Source organism: Cherax quadricarinatus, chromosome 17 (genome assembly GCF_038502225.1).
Source record: "Cherax quadricarinatus isolate ZL_2023a chromosome 17, ASM3850222v1, whole genome shotgun sequence".
In the NCBI taxonomy this organism is placed as follows: domain Eukaryota; kingdom Metazoa; phylum Arthropoda; class Malacostraca; order Decapoda; family Parastacidae; genus Cherax; species Cherax quadricarinatus.
The window spans coordinates 29,539,551-29,561,721 of NC_091308.1; the positions used below are offsets into that span (position 1 = coordinate 29,539,551).

Below are 22,171 nucleotides of genomic sequence, written 5' to 3' on the forward strand. Positions count from 1 at the left end.
TTTTTCCATCGATTGAGTACAAGAAACTGCCCATTTACCGATTTCAACTACCCAATAACATGGTCAGAAATTTGCAATTTGGCCAATTTCACGAAAATTAAAAAATATGACAATTTCAAAATAAGGACCAGAATGAACAATGCAGACATTCCTGGCTCTAATATAACATTTTCTTTGTTCATCAGTCATGTCTCCAGGCCCCTGTGATATTACTCTTGCTTTTTATTTTGAAATTTTATTCAAACAAAAAATAGAAGATTTACTGTTATGCAGACTACTGCAATACTGTAATAATTGTAAAAATTACATCAACCCATTCATGACTGCATATTAGAATGGCTATTTGGACATTTATTGGACAATGACATCATTTGTTTACTTTTGAACATTGGCAAAAATCAAACATTTCCCGTATTTTGTGCTCCATTTCCAGGTTCTTTTTATAGTAAAATTAATCAAAATCACCTCCATTTCTATAATATAGTTTCCATTCTATCAAATGAGACCAAGAAAACGAGAATACAACCACAAATCCTATACGAAAATAGACCACAAAGTCGGCATTTTAATTAAAAAAAACGGTCGGAGTTTTTTTTTCTCATTATGCACTGCGTGCTCCAGGATTTTTTTTATATGGTGCACACTGACCACACAGACCCATTCTCTCACATGTGGGCCTACCAGCTTTCTCCTGCCTGATTTGAAGCCGCTAGAATTTATGAGTATATATACATCAAACACGGTACCTCGTAAACGTATATATACGGCCGCGACAGTCAAAGGGTTAAAGGAGAGGTCTGGGATATTGACAGTGTGGAGGGAATTCTAAACTGTCTTATCTGAGTGCCTCTGCAAAGACAGTGATTATGTGTGAGTGAGGTGAAAGTGTTGAATGATGATGAAAGTATTTTCTTTTTGGGGATTTTCTTTCTTTTTGGGTCAACCTGCCTCAGTGGGAGATGGCCGACTTGTTGAAAAATAAATAAATAAATAAATAAATAAATACACACACAGGCAGGGCCAGGAGCTGAGTCTCGACCCCTGCAACCACAATAAGTGAGTACACGCACACACACAGAGTAGGACCCCTGTATCAGCAGGGGATAAGTTATAAGACCTACTGTGGATACTGGAAACAGTAGATAGTAGTGAACCCTATATACAAATCAGCCATCACTAATCCAGCAATCAGTAATCCAGTTCCACTAGTAATCTGGCACTAATTTTGACTAGCATAATTTCAAATTTCTGGGGTTGCCACACCAACCTGTTGCTACTGTTTGGTGGTGCTACTTGCTGCATAAATCTTCCCAGTTTCTTTTTCTCACTTTTAGCCCTAGCCATGCTTCTTGTTGTGTAAAGCACATACACCGTACAGTGTCCATAAAAGATAAGATGGCTTTGAGCCACTGTCGGTCACCATGAGCTCAGGTCACTCAGATAAGCCGTGACTGGTAAGTTTGGGCCTACATATGAGAGAATAGGTCTGTGTGGTAAGTGTGCACTATATAAAAAAAATCCTGCAGCATGTGACCGTGTTTTTGGTGTACAACAACGATTTTGCGGTGTATTTTCATATGGTTTTTATGGTTGTACTTTCATTTTGTTTGGTCTCATTTGATAGAATGGATGATATATTACAGAAATAGATATGATTTTGATTGGTTTCACAATGGAAAGTACAGTACCGTGAAACCGAGCTCGAAATAGCAGAAATGTTCGATTTTTGCTGCTGTTCAAGAGTAAACAAATGACGTCACCATCTAATACGTCTCCAACTGTCCAGTCTAATACGCAGTCATGAATGGGTTGACATTATTTATATAAGTATTACAATAATGCAGTAGTCTGCATAACAGTAAATCGTCTATTTTTTGTGTGAATGAAAATTCTAAATGTAAAGCAAGCATAATATAAGAGGGGACTGGAGACATGACTAATGAACAGAGAAAATGTTATTTTAGTGTCAGGAATATCTGCATTGTTTATTCTGGACCCTATTTTGAAGTTGGCATTTCTTGAAATTTGTGTGAAAATTGGCCAAATTACTGATTTCTGACCACTTTATTGGACTGTTGAAATAGGTAAATGGGTCGTTTCTTGTGCTAAATAGCTATGAGTTTGGTAGACTGGAACATATTATTAATTATTTTTTTTTATTAACACACTGGCCGATTCCCACCAAGGCAGGGTGGCCCGAAAAAGAAAAACTTTCACCATCATTCACTCCATCACTGTCTTGCCAGAAGGGTGCTTTACACTACAGTTTTTAAACTGCAACATTAACACCCCTCCTTCAGAGTGCAGGCACTGTACTTCCCATCTCCAGGACTCAAGTCCGGCCTGCCGGTTTCCCTGAACCCCTTCATAAATGTTACTTTGCTCACACTCCAACAGCACGTCAAGTATTAAAAATCATTTGTCTCCATTCACTCCTATCAAACACGCTCATGCATGCCCGCTGGAAGTCCAAGCCCCTTGCACACAAAACCTCCTTTACACCCTCCCTCCAACTTTTCCTAGGCCGACCCCTACCCCGCCTTCCTTCCACTACAGACTGATACACTCTTGAAGTCATTCTGTTTTGCTCCATTCTCTCTACATGTCCGAACCACCTCAACAACCCTTCCTCAGCCCTCTGGACAACAGTTTTGGTAATCCCGCACCTACTCCTAACTTCCAAACTACGAATTCTCTGCATTATATTCACACCACACATTGCCCTCAGACATGACATCTCCGCTGCCTCCAGCCTTCTCCTCGCTGCAACATTCATCACCCATGCTTCACACCCATATAAGAGCGTTGGTAAAACTATACTCTCATACATTCCCCTCTTTGCCTCCAAGGACAAAGTTCTTTGTCTCCAGAGACTCCTAAGTGCACCGCTCACCCTTTTCCCCTCATCAATTCTATGATTCACCTCATCTTTCATAGACCCATCTGCTGACACGTCCACTCCCAAATATCTGAATACATTCGCCTCCTCCATACTCTCTCTTTTGGAGGTTATCCTTGGTAATTTACACATACGTTACTATGTATGACAATTGTAGTCACCTAAATTTGTGTAACTACTTTTGTATACCTGTACCTAAATAAACTTACTTACCCCCCTCAAAAATAAAAGGAAAATACATTGACCATCATTCACTCAATTATCATCTTGCCAGAAGTGTGCTGACATCAGAGATCAGGTGATTCTCTGAACATCATTGCCTCTCCTGTAGAGTGTAGACACTATACTTCCTATCCCTAGGATTCAAGTCCAGCCAATCAATTTTTCCCTGAATCCCTTTATAAATGTTACCTTGTTCACACTCCAACATTTTTTTTTAAAAACCATCTTTTTACCACCAAGGTAGGTGAGCAAAATAAGAAGAGATGCTTTCATCATCACTCACACTAATTAGTGTCTTGCCAGAGGCAGGCTTATACTACAGTTCCAATGCCCTTCCAAACTGCAAACATGCCCACCTCCCCTTCAGAGTGCAGGCACTGTACTTCTCATGTCCAGGACTCAGGTACAGCTAACCGGTTTCCTTGAATCCCTTCATAAATGTTACCTTGCTCACACTCCAACAGCACATCGTCATAAAAACCACTTGCCTCCACTCACTCCTATATAACGCCCTCACACATGCCTGTTGGATGTCCAAGCCTCTCACATACAAAACATACACACCACACATTGCCCTCAGACATGACATCTCCACTGCCTCCAGCCTTCTCCTCGCTGCAACATTCATCACCCATGCTTCACACCCATACAGGAGCGTTGGTAAAACTACACTCTCATACATTCTCCTCTTTGCTTCCAAGGACGAAGTTCTTTGTCTCCACAGACTCCTAAGTGCTCCGCTCACCCTTTTCCCCTCATCAATTCTATGATTCGCCTCATCTTTCATAGACCCATCCGCTGACACGTCCACTCCCAAATATCTGAATACATTCACCTCCTCCATACTCTCTCCCTCCAATCTGATATCCAATCTTTCATCACCTAATCTTATCCTCATAACCTTACTCTTTCCTGTATTCACTTTCAACTTTCTTCTTTTACATACCCTACCAAATTCATCCACCAATCTCTGCAACTTCTCTTCAGAATCACCCAAGAGCACAGTGTCATCAGCAAAGAGCAACTGTGACAACTCCCACTTTATGTGTGATTCTTTATCTTTTAACTCCACACCTCTTACCAAGACCCTTGCATTTACTTCTCTTACAACCCCATCTATAAATATATTGAACAACCAGGGTGACATCACACATCCTTGTCTAAGGCCTACTTTTACTGGGAAATAATCTCCCTCTTTCCTACATACTCTAACTTGAGCCTCACTATCCTCATAAAAACTCTCACTGCTTTCAGTAACCTACCTCCTATACCATACATCTGCAACATCTGCCATATTGCCCCCCTATCCACCCTGTCATACGCCTTTTCCAAATCCATAAATGCCACAAAAACCTCTTTAGCCTTATCTAAATACTGTTCACTTATATGTTTCACTGTAAACACCTGGTCCACACACCCCCTACCTTTCCTAAAGCCTCCTTGTTCATCTGCTATCCTATTCTCCGTCTTACTCTTAATTCTTTCAATAATAACTCTACCATACACTTTACCAGGTATACTCAACAGACTTATCCCCCTATAATTTTTGCACTCTCTTTTGTCCCCTTTGCCTTTATACAAAGGAACTATGCATGCTCTCTGCCAATCCCTAGGTACCTTACCCTCTTCCATACATTTATTAAATAATAGCACCAACCACTCCAAAACTATATCCCCACCTGCTTTTAACATTTCTATCTTTATCCCATCAATCCCAGCTGCCTTACCCCCTTTCATTTTACCTACTGCCTCATGAACTTCCCCCACACTCACAACTGGCTCTTCCTCACTCCTAAAAGATGTTATTCCTCCTTGCCCTATACACGAAATCACAGCTTCCCTATCTTCATCAACATTCAACAATTCCTCATAATATTCCCTCCATCTTCCCAATACCTCTAACTCTCCATTTAATAACTCTCCTCTCCTATTTTTAACTGACAAATCCATTTGTTCTCTAGGCTTCCTTAACCTGTTAATCTCACTCCAAAACTTTTTCTTATTTTCAACAAAATCTGTTGACAATATCTCACCCACTCTCTCATTTGCTCTCTTTTTACAATGCTTCACCACTCTCTTAACCTCTCTCTTTTTCTCCATATACTCTTCCCTCCTTGCATCACTTCTACATTGTAAAAACTTCTCATATGCTAACTTTTTCTCCCTTACTACTCTCTTTACATCATGATTCCACCAATCGCTCCTCTTCCCTCCCGCACCCACTTTCCTGTAACCACAAACTTCTGCTGAACAGTTTAACCCCTTCAGGGTCCAAGGCCAAAATTTGAAGTGGTGCTCCAGTGTCCAAGAAATTTTGAAAAAAAAAAAAAAAAAAAAAAAAAAAAAAAAAAAAAAAAAAAATTCTTACAGAATTAAAGAGCATATTTTTGTGAAGGTAATAAGACAAAAAAAAAATTCTAATCAGTACTCCGAGATACAGTGCCAAGAAGTTTGTCCAAAATGATGTGGTGGCGGCAACATCGACGAATTCCACATACGCGCATTACTTTATTTAGCTTTATTTAGTTTTTTCTTTTCTTTTCCAATTTTTTTCTTTTCCTACTAACATTTGGGGCCTGAGAGACCAATACTGTATATAATGTATATATATAAACTCACTGTATTGAACACAATAACCACACTAAAGTTATTATCATATTATTGTTTACAATTGTAATACTCATTTGTGCTTTATAGTTATCTGTTTACAATAATCTTATATCACTGATTTCATCATTGCTTAGTTAATCTTAAGTTAATTTTAAGCCAGCCCGTAATGCTATGCATATAAGTGGCTTTGGCATGCTGCTCTTACCTGTATTTTTTTTGTACCTCTGTATGTATGCTAAAATTACTAAATAAAAAAAATAAATAAAAACATGCACAGATCTTGTATAATACTAATGTTCTATCATATATTTACATATTTACAATCACTGGACATGGTTTTAGAACTGCTGGAGCTTGTGGAACTCCTTGAAGCAAGGCACCATGCACAGAGGCACCTTACATTCCTCACACATAAACCGAGTGTCTTTGCATCTTTGTTGCTGTCGTTTTGTTTGTGCACAGACGATGCATCTCTTTTGAGCAAATTTCTTCTGAGTTGAAGGAACCTGTATTATGAAATGATCACCTTCCCTCCTCAAACACTTGGGTATATCCTGAGTAATTCGAGGACCTTGTTGAATAGCAGGTGTTCTTACCTGGTACTTCATTATGAGTCGTCTGACAACAGACAAACAAAATTCACCATACGGTGGTTTGTTGCCAGTCTTTATTTGGTACATATTATATGCATTGAGCATTGAAATGTCCATGAGATGGAAGAAAAGTTTCATGTACCACTTGTAACTCTTACGAACACAATCAACAAAACCAATCTGCATGTCACATTTGTCAACCAAGCACATGTTTTGTGTATAATCAATCACTGTCGCTGGTTTTCGAATACGTTCATTAGTCACTTAATCAACTTTGCCACTGTCTTGCATTTCATTACGGTGAATGGTTGTCAACAATGTGACATCTCGTTTGTCATGCCACCGTAATGCCATGATGTCATTGGCAGTAAACACCTGCACGTCATCACCATGAGCACCTGCGTTGAGCCTGGGCATATGTTTATGATTAGAACACACTGTGCCACACACATCTGTCTTGTTCACTCGCATGAAATCACTGGGTAATGGCCTTGTGTACCAGTTATCGGTATATAATGTATGCCCCTTACCAAGATAAGGAGCCATCATGTTTCTCACTACGTCACCTGAGATACCCAATAACATCTTGGTATCTTTCAATGTTTTACTTCCTGTGTATACAACAATATCCAACACCAGGCCACTGTCACAGTCACAGAGTACAAACAGTTTTATACTAAAGTGTTTCCTCTTGCTCGGTATATACTGCTTGAATGACAGTCTACCTTTGAACAAAATCAAAGACTCGTCAATTACAAGATTCTTGAATGGATAAAAGTATATGCTGAACTTTTGTTTGAGATACATGAAAACATTTCTAATCTTGTATAACCTGTCACTTCTGTCAGGCCTGGTTTTGTCAGAGAAGTGCAACATACGTAACAGTAAGATAAACCTGTTCACTGGGATGATTTCACTGAAGACCGGGGTAGAAATTAGCCGATCTGTGGACCAGTATGCTTTTATATTATGCTTATAGACATGAGGCATAAGCATTATTGTTGCAAAAAGCAAATACATTTCTGCAACAGTCGTCTCTTTCCACTGGTGTAGTCTTGACTGTGGTTATATGATCGTATTTGCCATGGTGTACTCAAAATACTTACTTCTTTCCCTGACAATAGTTTCCATCAATGGCTGGTCAAAGAATAATTCAAAGAATTCCAGTTCATTGGCCGTGGTTCCAAGGGGACAAGTAGGTAAAATTCCACTTTGAGAGTCATCAAAGTGGTGGGGCTTGGGAACAAAATTGGGATTTTGCTGCCAATCCCAGATACGGTTTGCTGGTGGATAATGGACATCATAGGCTGGTTGTGCTGGTGGTTGTGGTAGTGGTGGGCTGGTGGCTGACGCTCTGCTTTGTCCTTGAACTGAGAAGTCAGCAGCGTGGGTCCCAGCCTGGGCTGGTGAGTCACGCATGGCGGTGCCACTACCATCACCACTACCACCATCTACTGATGCCTGTGGTCTATCCATGCCAAGTGTAGCCACATCATCCTCACTATCACTATCTAAACCTGGTGTAGGGCCACGGGATGTACTCCGGGATGTACTCCGTCCCCTGGGCACAGCATAGGGTACACTACCCAAGCACATGTAGTGGCGTACATACCGACACTTCACTGGTGAATATGATTCCTCACTATCACTACTCGAATGATCGTCAAGCGCAATAAAATCACAATCCACATCACTATCATCATCATTACTGAAGTCAGAGGCCTGGCCACGCGAAAATATTAGTTTTCTCTTGCGTTGAGGCACAACCAACCGTGAGTCACGAGTGCCCACACCAGAGGTAGAAGGTTGAGGATCGTCAGGGTTTTCTGCACTATTATCGATATCCTGGTCATTCCTTTTGGTCACTAACTGATCAAAGCCATAGAATTCGTCTTCATTTCCACTTCCATCAGTGTCAGAACTATCAGACAGGAAGAGGAGAGTCCCAATTTTCCGGGGAGTGAGAGCTGACTTGCGACGAGGCATGGTGAACAAGGGTAACTGAGCCGGCGTTCCCACAATGCTATGCGGGCGCCTAGATTTTTTGTTTATGGCGCACACCCACCACGCAGACCGGTTCTCTCACATGTAGGCCTATGAGCGCTTTCGCGCTAAATTTGACGGCACTAGAATTTTGGCGTAGATCTACGGTTTGGACACTCAACGTGAAGCCATAGATCTACGGGACGGACCCTCAAAGGGTTAACACTACATTTTTAAACCTACCCCATACCTCTTCGACCCCATTGCCTATGCTTTCATTAGCCCATCTATCCTCCAATAGTTGTTTATATTTTACCCTAACTGCCTCCTCTTTTAGTTTATAAACCTTCACCTCTCTCTTACCTGATGCTTCTATTCTCCTTGTATCCCATCTACCTTTTACTCTCAGTGTAGCTACAACTAAAAAGTGATCTGATATATCTGTGGCCCCTCTATAAACATGTACATCCTGAAGTCTACTCAACAGTTTTTTATCTACCAATACATAATCCAACAAACTACTGTCATTTCACCCTACATCATATCTTGTATACTTATTTATCCTCTTTTTCTTAAAATATGTATTACCTATAACTAAACCCCTTTCTATACAAAATTCAATCAAAGGGCTCCCATCATCATTTACACCTGGCACCCCAAACTTACCTACCACACCCTCTCTAAAAGTTTCTCCTACTTTAGCATTCAGGTCCCCTACCACAATTACTCTCTCACTTGGTTCAAAGGTTCCTATACATTCACTTAACATCTCCCCAAATCTCTCTCTCTCCTCTACATTCCACTCTTCTCCAGGTGCGTACACGCTTATTATGACCCACTTTTCACATCCAACCTTTACTTTAATTCACATAATCCTTGAATTTACACATTCATATTCTCTTTTCTCCTTCCATAACTGTTCCTTCAACATTGTTGCTACCCCTTCCTTAGCTCTAACTCTCTCAGATACTCCAGATTTAATCCCATTTATTTCTCCCCACCGAAACTCCCCTACCCCCTTCAGCTTTGTTTCACTTAGGGCCAGGACATCCAACTTCTTTTCATTCATAACATCAGCAATCATCTCTTTCTTGTCATCCGCACTACATCCACGCACATTCAAGCATCCCAGTTTTATAAAGTTTTTCTTCTCTTTTTTTTGTAAATGTTTACAGGAGAAGGGGTTACTAGCCCATTGCTCCCGGCATTTTAGTCGCCTCATATGACACGCATGGCTTATGGAGGAAAGATTCTTTTCCACTTCCCCATGGACAATAGAAGAAATAAAGAAGAACAAGAGCTATTTAGAAAAAGGAGAAAAAATCTAGATGTATGTATATATATATGCATGTGCGTGTCTGTGAAGTGTGACCAAAGTGTAAGGAGTAGCAAGATAGTATCCCTGTTATCTAGCGTGTTTATGAGACAGAAAAAGACACCAGCACTCCTACCATCATGTAAAACAGTTACAGGTTTCTGTTTCACAGTCATCTGGCAGGACGGTAGTACTTCCCTGGGTGGTTGCTGTCTACCAACCTACTACCCCTGGAACAATGGGCCAAAAATAGGGCATGAAGTGGGTGAAATCTCTGATGCATAAATATCACCTTTGGGTTTTAAGTGTATCCTAACCTAACCACTCTGTAATCTGGCAAAATCACTAATCTAGAACCTTACCGATCCCAATGATGCCAGATTAGTGATGGTCAACCTGTATAAGTTGTTTTTTGTTTATACGTATAACCATAATTAAGTTTGATAAATTTCACACAAAAAGTGGATAATTATCACTTTTACACTTATGGTAAGTACTTCATGGCTTCTCTTAGGCTATGAAGAATGGCTTTGGTGTCATTATTAAGCAAAATTAAGGGTTATTTTTGGGCCACAGTAAACAGCGGATAACTGAAACCTTGGAAACTGGACCAGCAGATATGGTCCTACTGTACTAAACAAATTATTTAGCTTTGAAATTACTCAAAAGGAAGTATTTCAAAGTGAGGAAGTATATCATACAATAACTGCTCCTACCTCAGAGTAAAAAACTTATTTAATATTTTGCAGTACAGGCAAGATTAACTATATAAACCTTCTGTATTTTAAGAGTATTACATCCCTTTGAAATTTCACAAATGCAGAATTCACAAAGAGATACTGTACGTTTATTCACCGGGGAAAAAGTGGGATTAGGTATATGGACTAGACTGAAATATTTTATTCTCCTTCTCTTTACAGCATAAATGGACACTGATAAATGAAAACAGTTCGATTAACTGCAAGATCAGTTAAATGTACTTCAAGCAAGTTAGATCATTATTTTGATAAATTATTGTACTGTACAACATTTGTTGTGCCTGACTATACAGACATCTACATTATTAGTGCTATTAATATTATATTTAGGGAAAAGCACTAAACCTGTAGGGGTCATACAGCACCTGGGGAAATGGAAGGAAATCAAGTTCAATCCAAGGAAAGAGAGGACAAGTACAATTCTGTGGATCAAGAGCCCCTCACCAGCATCAAGGAATCCTCCTCATAAAGAGCTACTTATAATAAAAATATTGTTTATGGAAAGTAAAAGAGAATGTAGAAAAATAAGATAATGTTCAACCAAAGGACCAGAGTTCAGTCCTGGGCAAGTCTAATTACACCTGTTGCCCCAGTTTATCTAGCAGTAACAGGTACCTGGGAGTTAGTCGACTATTATGAGTAAAGTCCTGCGAGGAACAATATACAGTACCTTAGATGGGGTTGAACTCTGAAATAGGCTGTTAGTTTATTTGCTTGTTTATTCATCAGGAACAGCATCCTGACACAGGTCTTCCATATGATGACCCACTCACTGACTCCCAGAGGAAGGTGGCTGATGCAGCACTGGAGGTGCCACTGACAGCCCTATATTAACCCTTTCAGGGTCCAAGGCCAAAATCTGAAGTGGTGCCCCAGTGTCCAAGAATTTTCAAAAAAAAAAAATTGTTATTTTTTCTTATGAAATGGTAGAGAATCTTTTTGTGAATGTAATAAAACAAAAAGTACGAAATTTGATGGAAAATTGACGAAATTATGCTCTTGTGAATTTTGATGTGTCAGCGAAATTTACGAATCGGCGATTTTGCCGACTTTGACTCCCATTTTAGGCCAATTACAATATTCCAGTCGACCAAATTCTCAGCTATTTCACTAGTATTACTTCTATTCTATCGATTGAGCACAAGAAATCGCCAAGTCAACTGTTTCAACTACAAAATAAAGTGACCGGTAATTGGTAATTTGGCCAATTTAACACAAAGTTCAAAATATTCCAATTTCAAAATAGGGTCCAGAATAAACACTGTAGGTATTCCTGGCACTAAACTAACATTTCCTCTGTTCATTAGTTATGTTTTGAGGCTTTACAAATAAATTCCATTTTGATTTTTTATTCACATAATGAATTTTTATTCACACCAAAAAATAGATTTACTGTTATGCAATATTGTAATAATTGTATAAATATCATCACCACATTTGTGAATGTATATTAGACCCACCAGCTGGCGTGTATTAGACGTGTGAGGTCGTTTGTTTACTCTTGAACATCGGCAAAAATTTAACATTTCCGCCACTTTGAGCTCAATTTCAAGCCATTTCCAGTGCTAACACCAATCAAAATTATCTCTATTTCTGTAATATGTCTTCCATTCTATCAAATGAGACCAAGAAATCACAAATACAACTTTAAAAAACATACGAAAAAACACTGCAAAGTCGCTGTTTTAATCGAAAATCATGGTCTCAGTTTTTTTTCTCTCATTATACACAGTGTGCTGCAGGATTTGTTTTATGTGGTGCACACATACCACATAGATGTATTCTCTCATATCTAGGCCCAAATTTACCACTCACAGTTTATCAGAGTGAGCTGAGCTCATGACGTAGATCTACGGTTTGGATCCTGAACGTAAAGCCGTAGATCTACGGGACGGACCCTGAAAAGGTTAAGGGCCCTGTGGTTCTGTTCTATGGCTAGGAGTGGATGACTGCTAGCCTGCAAGTGCAGTGTCATTCACTTTATTGAGCACAGCAGGTCTTCTTGTGCAAATGGGGTATAGCAGTTAAGTACTGTTAGGGATGCATAGCAGGCATCTTCAGTCTGCTGTTATCAATGGCACAGGTCTCAAAACTCAACATACTTATCTCTACTTACAGCAAACCTGACTTAAGGCCACAGCCAGGGAAGTGGGGTGAGCCTAGGTTCTCTACACATATGCTGCTATGTATGATAATCTATGTAATTGTATTTGTATATACCTGAATAAACTTACTAAGGTGGTCAAAATGAACTGAAGTAAAGTAACAGCTCTTATCCTATAAATTCAATGGTAGATAAATGTGTACAAAACTCTAGTAATTATATGAATCATTGATCAGCATATTCAGTGCCAGTGAAGGCCTCTTGATCCAAGGAACTGGAACTACATTGCTTCTCATTTCCCACATGCTGTATGAAAAAGCAGACTGGGTCTTAAAACTGGCCCGAGCATCAGTCAACTGCTGCCAGTATGACTAACAGACTGCTGAGGGCCAGAGGTATGTTTTCACTGCTCAGCTAAGGCACATTGCATTTTCATTTCAACCTTTGTGCAGCAGCTGTGACTTCAGTTTTTCATGACATTTTTTCAGCCCGTTTTTTTTTTTACCCAGCCCAGTGGCCCACCAGACATTTCTCAAATGCCCGTATGGCCAGTCTGCCTCTGGCTGTATGATCCTAGGTGTTTAGCATCCCTCCTTCCCCTTCATGGAATAATAATAAGAATAATACTGAGCTTATATATTATCATATCTTCCTAGAATATCAAAACACCACTAACACCTTCAAACATTATTTATGTATAAATATTTCACATACCATACTACTTATACACATAACTAATGTCTATTACATATGAAATACTATACAAATAATTCTTACTTGTTGTAAATCATCCATGGTGGCAGCCACACGATCAGCAGAGGCATCACCCATCACAACAGCACGAAGAGCTTCCACGCCCACTCGAAAAGCTCCCACAACTTCTCTGAGAATAATAAAAACACATGCTGAATATGTATGAATGCCAGAGATTTATTTATACTGATCTAGTGAAAAAGTGTACAGATACTCCTCAGTTAATGACTGCTTGGACTTACGACCAGCTCTCTGACCAGTTGGTATTGTAAGCTGTATGAGAATTTTGGTCATGGAAACAGCAGCGCATCTCTGCATCAAGCATCTCATCTTGCATCACCCTTTCTCAATCTGTCTCCTTCCTGCAGTCAGTTGGTATTCACTAACCACAGTTAGTAAGTCAAGACAGTAAGTCACTCAGTCCAGTCAGTAAGTCAAGTCAGTCAGTAAGTCAAGTCAGTCAGTAAGTTAAGCCAGTATAGTCAGTCAAGTCAGTACAGTCAAGTCAATAGGTCAGTCAGTCCAATCAGTAAGTCAGTTAGCCAAGTCAGTCAGTCAGTTCATTCAGGTACACATAAGTACAGTTAAATAAATTACTGTACACAGCAGCATATGTAGTCCTTGATTCTGTTCTGTCATTCAAGCAATTACATTTGCTTGGTACATATTTCTTGAAGGACAAGCATCCCTTGAACAGAATCAAGGACTAAATAAGTTTATTTAGGCATAGGTACAGTTATCATACATAGTGTAAATTACCGAGGATAACCCAAAAAAGCCAGACAAAGTGCTATACCATGCTTGTAGATATAAGACATAAGCATTACTGTGGCGAGTAATGCATATTTCCACTTGTGCAGACGTGATGATTCTGCAACTTGCGTAATACCTGTTTGAAAGTCCAGCTGACTTATCAGGTTCATGAGCAGCTCTCTCTCTGAGACAGAGAGAGAAAGAGGCCAGCTAGCTAGCAGCCGAAAATGTCAGTCAGTCAGTTTATTCAGGTAAACATGCTGATAATGGGAACCTTCTAGAAAGCTATACCTAAGACCCCTACCCCTACAAGTCCTTCCATTTCCTCGCTGTCATCTTCCTTACCCGGGCCCTCTACAGCTCCTGATAACCCTGCTGATAACTCCGATGATGACACTGATGACTTTTTCTTTATTCAGAATAAATAAAAACAATTACCTGTATTTACAGTATGCAAACCTATGTATATTAGAGCCGATTTCTACTATTTGGTATTTACATTATACAGTACACTACTGTATAAACATTTAAAAATACAGTGGAACCCCCATATCCACTGATTCTGTATCTGCAGTTTCACTTATCCACAGTTTACTGTGGCCCAAAAATACCTCTTAATTTTGCATAATAATGGCCCCAATATGCAAAAATAGAGAAGCTGGCAGTTCTTCAAAGCCTAAGAGAAGTCATGAAGTGCTTCCCATCAGTGAAAAAGTGATACTTCTCCACTTATTGTCCATAATTTGTCAATTAAACTTTATAACAGATATGTATAGGTAGTAGGTTGGTAGACAGCAACCACCCAGGGAAGTACTACCGTCCTGCCAGATGACTGTGAAACAGAAACCTGTAACTGTTTTGCATGATGGTAGGATTGCTGGTTTCTTTTTCTGTCTCATAAACACGCTAGATAACAGGGATATCTTGATACTCCTACTTACACTTTGGTCACACTTCACAGACACGCACATACATATATACATACATACATCTAGGTTTTTCTCCTTTTTCTAAATAGCTCTTGTTCCTCCTTATTTCTTCTATTGTCCATGGGGAAGTGGAAAAGAATCTTTCCTCCGTAAGCCATGCGTGTTGTATGAGTCGACTAAAATGCCGGGAGCAATGGGCTAGTAACCCCTTCTCCTGTAGACATTTACTAAAAAAGAGAAGAAAAACTTTATAAAACTGGGATGCTTAAATGTGCATGGATGTAGTGCGGATGACAAGAAACAGATGATTGCTGATGTTATGAATGAAAAGAAGTTAGATGTCCTGGCCCTAAGCGAAACAAAGCTGAAGGGGGTAGGGGAGTTTCGGTGGGGGGAAATAAATGGGATTAAATCTGGAGTATCTGAGAGAGTTAGAGCAAAGGAAGGGGTAGCAGTAATGTTGAATGATCAGTTATGGAAGGAGAAAAGAGAATATGAATGTGTAAATTCAAGAATTATGTGGATTAAAGTAAAGGTTGGATGCGAGAAGTGGGTCATAATAAGCGTGTATGCACCTGGAGAAGAGAGGAATGCAGAGGAGAGAGAGAGATTTGGGGAGATGTTAAGTGAATGTATAGGAGCCTTTGAACCAAGTGAGAGAGTAATTGTGGTAGGGGACCTGAATGCTAAAGTAGGAGAAACTTTTAGAGAGGGTGTGGTAGGTAAGTTTGGGGTGCCAGGTGTAAATGATAATGGGAGCCCTTTGATTGAACTTTGTATAGAAAGGGGTTTAGTTATAGGTAATACATATTTTAAGAAAAAGAGGATAAATAAGTATACAAGATATGATGTAGGGTGAAATGACAGTAGTTTGTTGGATTATGTATTGGTAGATAAAAGACTGTTGAGTAGACTTCAGGATGTACATGTTTATAGAGGGGCCACAGATATATCAGATCACTTTCTAGTTGTAGCTACACTGAGAGTAAAAGGTAGATGGGATACAAGGAAAATAGAAGCATCAGGGAAGAGAGAGGTGAAGGTTTATAAACTAAAAGAGGAGGCAGTTAGGGTAAGATATAAACAGCTATTGGAGGATAGATGGGCTAATGAGAGCATAGGCAATGGGGTCGAAGAGGTATGGGGTAGGTTTAAAAATGTAGTGTTAGAGTGTTCAGCAGAAGTGTGGTTACAGGAAAGTGGGTGCGGGAGGGAAGAGGAGCGATTGGTGGAATGATGATGTGAAGAGAGTAGTAAGGGAGAAAAAGTTAGCATATGAGAAGTTTTTACAAAGTAGAAGTGATGCAAGGAGGGAAGAGTATATGGAGAAAAAGAGAGAGGTTAAGAGAGTGGTGAAGCAATGTAAAAAGAGAGCAAATGAGAGAGTGGGTGAGATGTTATCAACAAATTTTGTTGAAAATAAGAAAAAGTTTTGGAGTGAGATTAACAAGTTAAGAAAGCCTAGAGAACAAATGGATTTGTCAGTTAAAAATAGGAGAGGAGAGTTATTAAATGGAGAGTTGGAGGTATTGGGAAGATGGAGGGAATATTTTGAGGAATTGTTAAATGTTGATGAAGATAGGGAAGCTGTGATTTCGTGTATAGGGCAAGGAGGAACAACATCTTGTAGGAGTGAGGAAGAGCCAGTTGTGAGTGTGGGGGAAGTTCGTGAGGCAGTAGGTAAAATGAAAGGGGGTAAGGCAGCCGGGATTGATGGGATAAAGATAGAAATGTTAAAAGCAGGTGGGGATATAGTTTTGGAGTGGTTGGTGCAATTATTTAATAAATGTATGGAAGAGGGTAAGGTACCTAGGGATTGGCAGAGAGCATGCATAGTTCCTTTGCATAAAGGCAAAGGGGATAAAAGAGAGTGCAAAAATTACAGGGGGATAAGTCTGTTGAGTATACCTGGCAAAGTGTATGGTAGAGTTATTATTGAAAGAATTAAGAGTAAGACGGAGAATAGGATAGCAGATGAACAAGGAGGCTTTAGGAAAGGTAGGGGGTGTGTGGACCAGGTGTTTACAGTGAAACATATAAGTGAACAGTATTTAGATAAGGCTAAAGAGGTCTTTGTGGCATTTATGGATTTGGAAAAGGCGTATGACAGGGTGGATAGGGGCGCAATGTGGCAGATGTTGCAGGTGTATGGTGTAGGAGGTAGGTTACTGAAAGCAGTGAAGAGTTTTTACGAGGATAGTGAGGCTCAAGTTAGAGTATGTAGGAAAGAGGGAAATTATTTCCCAGTAAAAGTAGGCCTTAGACAAGGATGTGTGATGTCACCGTGGTTGTTTAATATATTTATAGATGGGGTTGTAAAAGAAGTAAATGCGAGGGTCTTGGCAAGAGGTGTAGAGTTAAAAGATAAAGAATCACACATAAAGTGGGAGTTGTCACAGTTGCTCTTTGCTGATGACACTGTGCTCTTGGGAGATTCTGAAGAGAAGTTGCAGAGATTGGTGGATGAATTTGGTAGGGTGTGCAAAAGAAGAAAATTGAAAGCGAATACAGGAAAAAGTAAGGTTATGAGGATAACAAAAAGATTAGGTGATGAAAGATTGGATATCAGATTGGAGGGAGAGAGTATGGAGGAGGTGAATGTATTCAGATATTTGGGAGTGGACGTGTCAGCGGATGGGTCTATGAAAGATGAGGTGAATCATAGAATTGATGAGGGGAAAAGGGTGAGTGGTGCACTTAGGAGTCTGTGGAGATAAAGAACTTTGTCCTTGGAGGCAAAGAGGGGAATGTATGAGAGTATAGTTTTACCAACACTCTTATATGGGTGTGAAGCATGGGTGATGAATGTTGCAGCGAGGAGAAGGCTGGAGGCAGTGGAGATGTCATGTCTGAGGGCAATGTGTGGTGTGAATATAATGCAGAGAATTCGTAGTTTGGAAGTTAGGAGGAGGTGCGGGATTACCAAAACTGTTGTCCAGAGGGCTGAGGAAGGGTTGTTGAGGTGGTTCGGACATGTAGAGAGAATGGAGCGAAACAGAATGACTTCAAGAGTGTATCAGTCTGTAGTGGAAGGAAGGCGGCGGGGTAGGGGTCGGCCTAGGAAAGGTTGGAGGGAGGGGGTAAAGGAGGTTTTGTGTGCGAGGGGCTTGGACTTCCAGCAGGCATGCATGAGCGTGTTTGATAGGAGTGAATGGAGACAAATGGTTTTTAATACTTGACGTGCTGTTGGAGTGTGAGCAAAGTAACATTTATGAAGGGATTCAGGGAAACCGGCAGGCCGGACTTGAGTCCTGGAGATGGGAAGTACAGTGCCTGCACTCTGAAGGAGGGGTGTTAATGTTGCAGTTTAAAAACTGTAGTGTAAAGCACCCTTCTGGCAAGACAGTGATGGAGTGAATGATGGTGAAAGTTTTTCTTTTTCGGGCCACCCTGCCTTGGTGGGAATCGGCCAGTGTGATAATAAAAAAAAAAAAAAATGTTAAACCTAAAACCCAATCTAACAGAATACTCCATTAGACTGAATGTACAGCAATGCATGCAACCATTTATTTATTTTATTTATTTATTTATTTATTTATTTCCAATTTGAGCACACATACAGAGGTACAAAAAAATACAGATAAGAGCAGTATGCCAAAGCCACTTATACTATGCATAGCATTACGGGCTGGCTTAAAATTAACTTAAGATTAACTAAGCAATGATGAAATCAGTGATAAAACATTAATGTAAACAGATTACTATAAAGCACAAGTGAGTATTACAAAGACAGGTCATATGGTTGCATTCAGTTAGGTAGTGATTCTGTTAGGTAGTGTATTTAAAAAATAATAAAGTTAGATTCGGTTTTAGGTTTAACATTTATGTGATATAATTGTGAGAAACATTTAAGATATACAATTTATAAGGTTCAGTTATTCAGTATTTATTTGGTTTTGGGTGAGTAAGTGATCTTTGAGAAGAGACTTGAATTTATAAACAGGTAGTGTTTCTTTTATATTTACAGGTAATGAATTCCAGATTTTAGGGCCTTTTATGTGCATTGAGTTTTTGCATAGTGTGAGATGGACACGAGGAACATCAAAGAGTGATCTGTGCCTTGTGTTATGGTCATGTGTTCTGTTGAGGTTGGCAAGGAGATGTTTGAGGGGAGGGTTAATATCAGAGTTAAGTGTTCTATGTATGTAATAGGTGCAGTAATAAGTATGGATGTTTTGTATGGTGAGTAGGTTTAGTGTATTAAATATTGGTGGAGTGTGCTGCCTGTAGTGAGAATTTGTTATCATTCTAACTGCAGCCTTTTGTTGAGTAATTAGTGGTCTGAGATGGTTAATTGTTGTTGAGCCCCATGCACAAATTCCATAGGTGAGATAGGGGTAAATAAGAGAGTGATATAGGGCCAGGAGGGCTGACTGTGGAACATAGTACCGTATCTTCGATAGTATGCCTACAGTCTTGGAAATTTTCTTAGAAATTTGTTGTATATGTGTATGAAATTTGAGTCTATTATCAAGGTGGATTCCTAAGAATTTTCCCTCTGTTAGTTTTGTGATAGGTGATCCGTTTATCATTATGTTAAGAGGGACATCTGTAGCTCTGTTACCAAACTGAATGAAGTAGGTTTTGTCAATGTTTAGTGTAAGTTTGTTAGTCCTCATCCAGGTAGATATTTTCTGTAATTCGGTATTTACAGTATTGGCTAGCATGACTGGGCTCGGGTGAGAGAAAACGTATGTAGTGTCATCTGCAAATAGTGTGGGTTTGAGTAATTGCGAAGCATTTGGAAGGTCATTTATGTATAGGAGAAAGAGAAGAGGGCCAAGGACACTTCCCTGTGGGACACCAACTGTAATTGGTTGCGCAGAAGAGTTTGCCTCATTTGCGTACACATATTGGCTTCTGTTGCTGAGGTATGACTTGAGGTAGTTGAGGGAGTGTCCTCTTATACCATAGTGTGACAATTTTACGTGGAGCAAGTCATGGTCAACTGTACCAAAAGCTTTACGTAAGTCAATGAAGATCCCCAGTGGGACTTCTTTTTTTCTCTATTGCAGTGTATATATGTTCTAGCATGTGTATAATAGCATCATTAGTATTTTTATTAGGCCTGAATCCAAATTGGCAGGGGCTGAGTATGTTTTGGGAGATAAGGTAGGAGTAGATTCGTTTATGAATTAATTTTTCAAAGATTTTTGAGAGAGGGTGTAAGTTGGATATTGGCCTATAGTTATTCAACTCTGTTTGGTCTCCTCCTTTGTGGATCGGGGTGAGCCTTGCTATTTTGAGTACTGTAGGGAAGGTGGAGGATTCAATGGATTTGTTAAAGAGTATTGCAATGATTGGTGATAGCACTTGTGACACTTTTTTGTATATAAAGGGTGGTAAGGTATTTAAATCTCCTGCTTTGTTTTTTAGTGCGTTGATAATAAGGGAGACTTTGTATGGGTTAGTCGGAGCTAGGAACAGTGTGTTCGGGTAGTTGCCGGTGAGGTAGTCATTTGGTGGGGTATCTGAGCTTGGGATTTTATTGGCAAGGTTTTGTCCTATAGTGGAGAAGAAATCATTGAGTCTGTTTGCTGTTTCTGTTGGTGGGAGTTGGGGTTCATCTGATTTTGCTAATTTTATTTCGCTATTTCGTGATATCTTTTTTGTTCCCAGAATTTCTGATAGGGTTTTCCAGGTCTTTTTTATATCACCTCGTAAGTTGGATAATCTGTTCTCATAATACAATTTTTTTGCCCTTCTTGTCAGGCTGGTTAGGATTGACGAGTAACGTTTTGTTTGGTCTCTGGTTATGTGACCCATTCTGTACTGTTTTTCATATTGGTGTTTTGTATTTATGGATTTGAGAATGCTGGGTGTTAGCCAGGGACTGTTCAGTCTCTTTGCTGTCATCTGTTTAGTTTTTTTAGGGCAGTGCTTGTTATAGAGGTATTGGTTTTTTTTTAGAAAATTATTAATACATTCGTCAATATCTGTATAGGTTTCTAGCTCAGTGTGCCAATCAATGTTTGCTATTGCTGTTGTGAAGTTATTAATGGCTGCCTCATTGTGAAGTCTGAAGGTGACTTTAGTAGTGTCTTGGGGTAGTTTACCAAGAGTTGTTATGAGGAAAGTAGGGTAGTGGTCTGTGGTATTATCTGTAATTATGCCTGATTTTAAAGGGGATATGGTGTTGGTCCAGATGTGGTCAAGTAGGGAAACACTAGTCTCTGTAACTCTTGTAGGTTTTGTTACTGTTGGTAGTAACATACAGTTACTCATTGTGTTTGTGAATTCAGTAACGTGTGGGTCCTGGTCTTGCAGGAGATTTATATTGAAGTCACCTGAGAGTAGTAAGTGATCTTTGTTCATGCGTGCATCAGTTATCATACTTCCTAGATTTTGACTAAATTGGCCAATGTTTGACTGTGGAACTCTGTAGATGTTTATCAATGTGAGAGGTTTTTGTAGGTACTTGGATTTGAATTTAGCTATTATATATTCCCCATGTTCATCCCTTGTGCAAGTATTAGTGATACATTGTAGTTGGTCTGAGTAATATATGGCTGTGCCACCCCCTTGTTGGTCTGGCCTACAGTTGTGTATGGCTGTGTAACCAGGAATGGCATAGACATCTGTACTATCAGGCTTTAGCCAGGTTTCAGTTAGTGTAATGATGGACATATTGGCATGTAAGGAATTTAGTAATGCTATGAGGTCATTGTAATGCTTGCTTAAAGATCTGATATTGTAGTTAAAGATAGTTATGTTGTTGTTGGCACTGAGAAGTGCCTTTGATTGTTCTGCAGTGTAATAATTACAGTAACTGTTTGATTCATTTAAGTCATTAAATAAGAGGTTGGTATCAGGATCAATGCTTGTAATCATAAGATTTGTAGTGAATCTTTAGTTTGAATTAAGTATAAAACAAAGTAAATAGTCTTAAGCTAAAAAATAGCACCTGGATTATTTAACAAATGTAAAATAATGAGCTAAGGGACTAATACAAATAAAGTGATGATCAAATAGTGGAGCTTGGGAATATGGTAGTAGGTAGTACTATAAAGGTAATTTTTTTAAAGTTAGAATTATAGTATAAAATTATAATATAAAAGGGACTAATATAGGTTGTGGTGAACAATAAAGTGGTAATCAAATAAATGAGCTTTGGAATATAATGGCAAAATTGTGAACTTATTCTACTTTAGCACCTAAGAATAGCACCTTGATTATTTTAACAATTGTGAATATATAAACTAGGATAGTTATATAAAGCTAAAATAAAGGAGAAAATATATAAGGGACTAAA

General features: G+C 39.3%; 1 protein-coding gene across 5 annotated transcripts in view; it reads right to left on the minus strand.

Annotated features, from left to right (window-relative positions):
• Window positions 1-22,171, minus strand: part of LOC128686344 (charged multivesicular body protein 7) — a 145,327-nt gene that overhangs the window by 22,282 nt on the left and 100,874 nt on the right. For all 5 annotated transcript variants that reach the window (XM_070085924.1, XM_070085923.1, XM_070085925.1 and 2 more), the window contains one exon: window positions 13,262-13,367. In XM_070085924.1, coding sequence (XP_069942025.1) covers window positions 13,262-13,367 — 106 coding nt within the window. The remainder of the gene's footprint in view (window positions 1-13,261; window positions 13,368-22,171) is intronic.